This window comes from Lipotes vexillifer, unplaced genomic scaffold (genome assembly GCF_000442215.2).
Source record: "Lipotes vexillifer unplaced genomic scaffold, Lipotes_vexillifer_v1.1 scaffold678, whole genome shotgun sequence".
Lineage (NCBI taxonomy): Eukaryota > Metazoa > Chordata > Mammalia > Artiodactyla > Lipotidae > Lipotes > Lipotes vexillifer.
Genome location: NW_006790338.1, coordinates 1,012,340 through 1,019,673, shown reverse-complemented (window position 1 = coordinate 1,019,673; position 7,334 = coordinate 1,012,340). Strand labels below are relative to the sequence as shown.

Sequence of the window (7,334 nt, the reverse complement as noted above, 5' to 3'; positions counted from 1 at the left end):
GGGGGGGGCAGCGGGGAGGGCAGGTCAAGGAGTTGGCCTGAGTGACTACTTGGATAGTGATGCTAACTCAGAACAAAAGAGAAAGGACAAGTTTGGAAAGGGAATTAGAGTTCAAGTTTAAACACGTGCTGACCAATAGCCACATAGAGACATCAACAGCTTTCATTTAAATGTACAAGTTGAAAGTTCAGTGGAGACTTGCACTGGAATTACCGGGGCACGAACCCGTGTCCCCAGGCGGACTCTCAACCACTGCGCCACCAGGGAAGCCCCTAAAAGACCATTTCTTGCTGAGCATTATATTTAAGACAGCGGTCCTTAGACTTGGTTGGGCATCAAATCGCCTGGGAAGCTTTTAAAATCCAGATTCCTGACCCCAACCCAACTTATAGAACCCTGTCTTTAAGATGTGATTTTTTTTCCTAAGAATAGTGTTCAAGTAGTATAAAGGCTGAAGAGGTTTTCAAACGAAGAACCAGGATTTGAGAGTCAGACTGGATTCAAATTCTAACTCCACAATCCATTAGCTTGTGACCTTGGGCAAGTTACTTGACATCTATTAAGCCTCCATTTCGCCACTTTGAAAAGAGCTCCAAGTAGACCTACTATGCAGGGTTGTGGTGAGGATGAAGGCCATAAAGACACAACACCCAGAACACAGGAACCACCCAGGAATTAGCAGCTGTTTTTTCTTTTAACAAGAAAATCTCATCACCCTAGATTAACATTCTGCATATCATTGACCACTTGGGGGGCAGGCTTTTTAATGTAATTTGTCTTTTCCCCCCTCTCGCCCCAGTTAGAGTTAGAATGGATGCTTCCTGAGAGCAGTGACCTGCTGCTCTAAAAACGTGACAGGCACACGGTGGGTGTTCCCCAGAGTCGGGAATCAATGAGTAAGGTTACAAAAAATGAAAATAGTTTAAAAAGGGGAACAATCAACCTCTTTCTGACATTTCCAAAGCACTACCTATTCTAGTTCTGTTTCCATTTTAAAGAGATTAACTTTTTCTTACTCTTAAGTTTCAGCATCAACATTTCTCCAGCCTAATACTTTGTAGCCACAAATAATGAGCATGAAAAGCATGCCATAGCACAGAGAAATGTGCATGACATGTTAAATGAAACATCATATACATGTGAAAATATACACGCACTCACATAGGCACACGTATGGAATCACGATTATAACTATGATTAAAATACAGATGGAGAAAAGGAATAGGAGGAAATATACCAAAATGCTAATGGTAATTATGTTGCAGAGTCATGAATAAGCAGAATCTTTGGTGGGTTTTTCCTTTTTTTTAGACTGCTTCTAGGGCTATTTTTATAATAGAGATATATCATTTTTATAACAGAAACAGTAATTTTCATGATTTTCTAGTTCATCTCTTATTCCAGAACTATTTGGGTATCTACTGTGTGCCAGCTGCTGTACTAGGGCCAAGGACACACAGAATGAGACACAGCCCCATTCCTCAGGAGCCTCAGCCTGCCAGAAGAGACAGACACATGAAACAACTGTCTAAAGTGAAATGTGACAGAGCTGGGGCAGAGAACACCGAGCGCTGTGGGGAAGAGAAATAAGGGGGCAATTAATTCTGCTTTGGGGCAACCACAAGAACACCGTCTGCCATTCTGCTGTTCTCGCCCCTCCCAAAGTCCCCATCTTTTGTGGCAACAATTAACTAGTCCTTCGCTCTGTGACGGTCTTTGAAGAACCTTATGCTGATTTTCCCAAGCCCACAGACCCAGATTTCTAGATCAGAAATGAAAATGCAGAGAACACTTGTTGAGCATTTACTTTGTGCCAGTCAGCGAGCTAACAGATTTCTATGCATGCTCTCATTTGATCCTTGTTGGTCCGTCAATATGGTTATTATCCCCAGTTTACTGGGAAACTGAAGTTTAGAGATTCAGCAACTTGCCCAAGGTGACATAGCTAGTAAGAATTAAAGGTGGTCAGAGCCTGTGGAGAGTGGACTTGTGGTTGGGGGATTTGAGGGCGTGGTGGTGGGAAAGAAAAAGTATTGGGAGTTTGGGATTGGCAGATGCCAAACTATTGTATGTGGAATGGATGGACAGCAGAGTCCTACTGTGTAGCACAGGGAACTAACTGTATTCAGCATCCTGTGATGGACCGTAACGGAAAATGCGTGTATGCATGGCGGGGTCGCCTTGCTATGCAGCAGAAGTGGGCATGGCACTGTGAATCAACTATGCTTCGATAAAATTAAACTGAAACAAAAAAAGGTCAGAGCCAAGTGGGCCTCTAACCCTTTGCAGGTCACCACGCTCTGCTGTCTCGACAGCAGTGAGGAGGCCCTGTTCTCAGGGGGAGACTGAAGAAACCTCACTTCCCCTTCCAGCTAAGTCCTCTCAAACGTCACAGAGACGGGACTTAGTGCCATGGAAAGAAAAGAACCTCGGCCTCTGTGTCTCACAAGCCTGGTTTGAGTCTCGGGTCACCACTGACCAGGACTTCAGAAAGTGGCTTAATCTCCCAGAATCCCAGCTTCACTGGAAAAATGAAAATTAAAAATATACCTAACATACATGGGGACGATACAAGGTCAACCTGAGGAGATCAAAAGGTAGTGTATCGGCTAGGACCTCCTCAGTGGCTGAAAGTGCTGTGGTGTCAGACAGATGGACCTGCATCAGTTTCCATGTTCACACGTCCACCCACCACTCCTGCCCGTGCTCCCCATCAAATCCTGGGAGGCAAAATCTAAACAGAGAAAGGAATACTGAAAAAGATCTGTTAACAGAAAAGGGACAGGACAAAAGCGGGGCTTTAGTGGGTGCTCAAGTACCTGTACACACTTGATGGAACTCTAGATCCTGACCACCCAAGTGTGGTCTGAGGACCAGCATTTACGGCATCATCATCATCACCTGGGAGCTGGTTAGAAATGCAGGCTCTCAGGCCCCACCCCAGACCTACAGAAGCAGAAACTGCATTTTATCAAGAGCTCCAGGTGACAACACTGAAGTGGGGAATATTATACATTGTATGTCAGAGGCTGGTCTATCCAATCAAGGCACAGCTTGAAATGTATGAGCAGGAAGTTGTAGAAAAGAGTCAACAATGAATTATAAAATAGAAATGAAGCTTAAAAATACTCTAGGCCTAAACTAATGTCTGTATGCCAAGCAAAAAATGACAAACCTTGGTATCATTTCAGAACTGCACACTGTTTAACAGATGTCAGTACAAACTGCAGGGGGGGGCCAGCCCTCCCTTAAAGAAAAAAACCAGCAAAGCTTCCTCAGCAATGAAGAGACTATCTGCTCTCCCAACCTCCTAGGGTTAAATCCGAGAGTACAGAGACAGCACCTAAACAGTAAAAAGCTATGTACACAAATAAGATAATTCTGTTTGAACTCAGTTGCCTTAAGATCATATTATGGGCATCACAGAAGTGAAGTGGGCAAAGCAATCTCCCGTGAGAAGTATAAATGATAGGATGAGAGAGAGAGAGAGAATTAGCCTTCCTAGAGTTGAGAGCACTGCAGTTGGCCTGTGACTCACAATAAGTACGGGGGAAAAAAGTAACACAGTAAGAGGGAAACTAACAATGAGCTCTGCGTCAGGAAAAGGTGCCCCTCCATGAGTTCCACTCACACAGGAGTGATCCACGCGTCACACTCACCCAGCAGGGCAGCCACCATGCCCACCAGCCCTGTGCCAGCACCCAGCTCCACGGCAGAGCAGCCCCTGAGCTCCACAGCTCCCATCTCCAGATATGTGGCCAGAATGATAGCCTGAGTCAAAACACAGCATGACAGTTTAGGTCAACAAGTGCTTTAGGGCCTGAAGGGTTTCAAGCAGGCTACATACTCCAAGAAGACATCACATACCCCCCTCCCACCGCAAGGTTCAATTCTCAGTGTAACAGCTCACAGAGGAACTCAGCTGCTGCTGGGAGGTCACCTGGAGCAAGCACAGACACCGAGCTCCCCAGCACAGCTGCCCCAGGCCCTTACGGGGGACAGCAGTGGTCAGTGACACTGACCACCCAGGATAGGGGCCTGCTGAATCTGGGAAGGCTAATTTCTTACTGTGTCACAGCATTTTTACACTCGAGGTTTATAAAATCACTCTGGTAGAGCTGACATGAACAGTCTCTGTGATTCTGCTTAAAGGAATGTCTAGTTCCTAAACCAAGTTCAACTCAGCAAGGCCACAACCAAAGGGAAAAAGCAGAGCAGCGCCAAGGCTCCTGGAGTTTCCTCCCTCTCTCCTACTCTCCTGCGTCCCTAACGCTCGTCATCCCAGAGGAGCTGGGCATCAAAAGGGAAGTTTTAGCCAAAGGTTTGGACTTGATGTGTGAGTTAGCATTTGCATATAACTCTATAAATCACTGTATACTGTTAACGTGATTTTAAAATATAATTTGTTTTTCATGGCCACATACTATTAGCATACTTAGCAATTCCTCTTCTTGGTGAGAATGTAGGAGATTCGCCCATTCCTCACTGTTATGTATCTTTATTACTCTTTCTGAGAAAACTTTTCTTGTAGTTACCCTGGACTAGATTCCTAGAAGTGGTATTACCGGGTTACTATATGTCAAGACTTTTATTCCTAAGTGTTTCTCTAACACCCCGATACAATATTAAGATTGTAAAATTGTATCTACACCAATCATTTATCCAACATTCACTGAGCTCCCACCAAATCCCAGGTGTGGCTAGATGCTTAGGGCAAGTCTCTGGCACAAGCAGCTGAAAAAACAGTGCTGGGAGACAAAAAAGTAAAGCAGCAATTATAGTATAATTTTTGATCCTTATAACTATGGAAAACTTAAAGAAAACACATAATCTTCATTTTCGGCTTTGTCAGTTTACAATATTCTTTGTGCAAAACTGTTAAACTTAAAAACTAACTGAATAATTGTCCAAAGCAGCTAGGGGCCCCAGTCCTCCCTCTTCCGTGCTGGGTAAATTACTGGTAAGTCATTTAATGTCTTTCAGTTTTCTTTATTCACCCTTAAAATGCAATCTATTTGGTGGGGAGGGAGCAGGGAAGTGATTCTAATGGGTAGGGCTTTTTTTTTTGGAAGGGGTGGAGTGATGCAATGTTTTAAAATTGAGCAGTAGTGATAGATAGTTGCACCACTCTGAACTTAAACACACACACACACACACACACACACACACACTTTAAATAGGTGAAATGTACGGTATATAATTACAACCCAATAAAGCTGTTACTTTTTAAAAATAAAGACCAGTCTTATAATCAATGGCTGATGCTCAGAGGCCCCCGGGGGCTTACTTACCGCGTCCCAAACCACCGCTGCCACTCCCAGTTGCTTCCAGTCCTGCCGGATCTGTATCGTGTGGTTTGCCAAGGAGAAGGTGGCAAGAGGCTTGTGAAATCTCTGCAGCCCCTTTTCCGCGGTCTCTTCATAGGGCACCAGGGCCATCTCGCCCGCGCCCAGCTCTCTGCTCGCTCAAAGCTGTGAGGCAAAAGAATCCTGAGTGAGGTTCTAGCCAGAAAATGCATTATCTCTCTAGTAGCTCCAAATGCTTCTTAAGGCCGTTTTACAAGTTCAAAAGAAACGGGGTTGCGGGAAGCCTTTGTCTAATTTCTTTTGCCTGGCTCTCCTGGCAAGTGAGATTTTGCTGGGAATTCATGCCAAAGGTACGGGATGGCTATGCACTCAGCTGTAACCACTCAGGGAATTTGCAGCGTGCTAAGAGTGAGCGAGGCGGAAGTGACAGCCCGGGGCCGCGGAGAAAGTACCGCTTCCTAAACTGCCCGGGCCCGCGTGGACTGCGGCTGCAACCCGCTGCGGTCTGCAGGGCATATTTTCGTGTTTTGTTCTTCCCTCACTCCCTCTAAATCGGTGCGTTCAATTGCGACCACCACGGACTCGAACCTAAACTTAAACTGGGGGTTAACGGTATGATTATCCTGCTTTACGACACCAGCTGGAGCTACACGGTCGACGCAGTTCCATTTCCTGGAGACTGAAAGTGAAAGACACTCGTGGATTCCGAGGCGCTCGCGGGTAGCGAGGCCCCGGGTCCGCGTGGACTCGGGCATCCGCGGCTCGGAGGCCTCCCCAGAGTCGCCCAACCTGCCCCCCCGCCCGCCCCACTGAAGGGCCGACAGGTACGCACGTCCTTCCCGCGGGCCCCGCAGCTGCGGGAACTGGCGAGGTAGGGGCGGGAGCTTGGAGAGGAGGCCCCCTCCAGCGGCGCTGGCCCGCCACACCCTAGGGTCCGCCGCACCGCGTCGCCTCCACTTACGGCTCGGGAGGCGGCCCCCGCCTGGTGCGCGCGACGCTTTCCCCGCCCCCAGGTCGACGGCGAAAAAATCCGCCTTAAAGGGCCAGAGAGTCTGTAGACCGGCGTGCGTGCGTGCATGCGGGCGGGCGGCCCGCGCCGGGGTCAAACGTTTCCGGTCCCCCGCCTTCCCAGGACAAGCGCTCCACGAGCGCCGGCGGCACGGAGTGGCGGGTGTGGGACAGGGGCCCGGAGCGGGGATTCCGTGGCGGGGCGGAGGCGGTGCTCCCTCCGCGTGTGTCCCCAAGGTATTCGGTCCCCAAGTCAGTTTCTCGGGCTACCGAGGGCCGAGCTGGCCAGGAGAGCTAGGTGCGGAGGCGCGGGGGGTGGGGGGTGCGCGGAGGCCGTGGGTGCCATGGCCACCGGGAACCCGAAAGCCACCTGCCTGGCGTTGGACAGGCGCTGGATCCACTTGTATGTGTGCTCGTTCACGCGCGCGCGCCTTTTTTGTGTGTGTTTTTCAATGTGTGTGCTTGCTTGTTTTTAGTTTTAAGGGTGGTCAGTTAGGAGGTATAGGAGAAAACTCCCTTCGAAGAATACGTGGTCACACCCATCCGTATTCGTGTCACCAAAGTGAAGTCCGAATTGGTGTAATCGCCCGCTTCGCGCCAATAGAGTGGGAAATGTGACCAAGCCCTTCGCGGAGCCCGCACGTGGCTCCCGGGACTGGATTGTTACACGGGGCGGGGCGCGCTGTCGGCCCCAGTCACGGACTCGGTCTCCTTCCTCCCGGGGCAGAAGGTGAGCGCACCTGCCCCGGGGACACCTGTTCTTGAGGTGAGAGCTGCTGAGAGTGTGGCATCTGGCCGCAGGCCCCTGGGAAGCGCGCGGCTGGAGTGAACATCCAAGAATGTGACCGCACTGAGGGACGGGGCGGAGGGCGCATCCTTCTCCCAGGAAGGTTTCTTTTTCCTATCGGACCTTGACCCGCGACCCCACCTGCCGCCGCTCTCTCATGGCGATTCTCAGCTCCGCCTGCACGTTAGGATGAACTGGAGCGCTTTTCAACTCCGCAGAGCTGGACGCTGCTC

The 7,334-nt window shown here is 49.1% G+C and overlaps 1 protein-coding gene across 1 annotated transcript in view; it reads right to left on the bottom strand.

Annotated features, from left to right (window-relative positions):
- METTL21A (methyltransferase 21A, HSPA lysine) overlaps nt 1-5,457 on the bottom strand; it is an 11,474-nt gene extending 6,017 nt beyond the window's left edge. Inside the window, exons 1-2 of the mRNA XM_007463658.1 lie at nt 5,292-5,457; nt 3,660-3,771 (exon numbers count right to left, since the gene is read on the bottom strand). Coding sequence (XP_007463720.1) covers nt 3,660-3,771; nt 5,292-5,438 — 259 coding nt within the window. The 5' untranslated portion in view covers nt 5,439-5,457. The remainder of the gene's footprint in view (nt 1-3,659; nt 3,772-5,291) is intronic.
- Nucleotides 5,458-7,334: the final 1,877 nt, after the last annotated feature.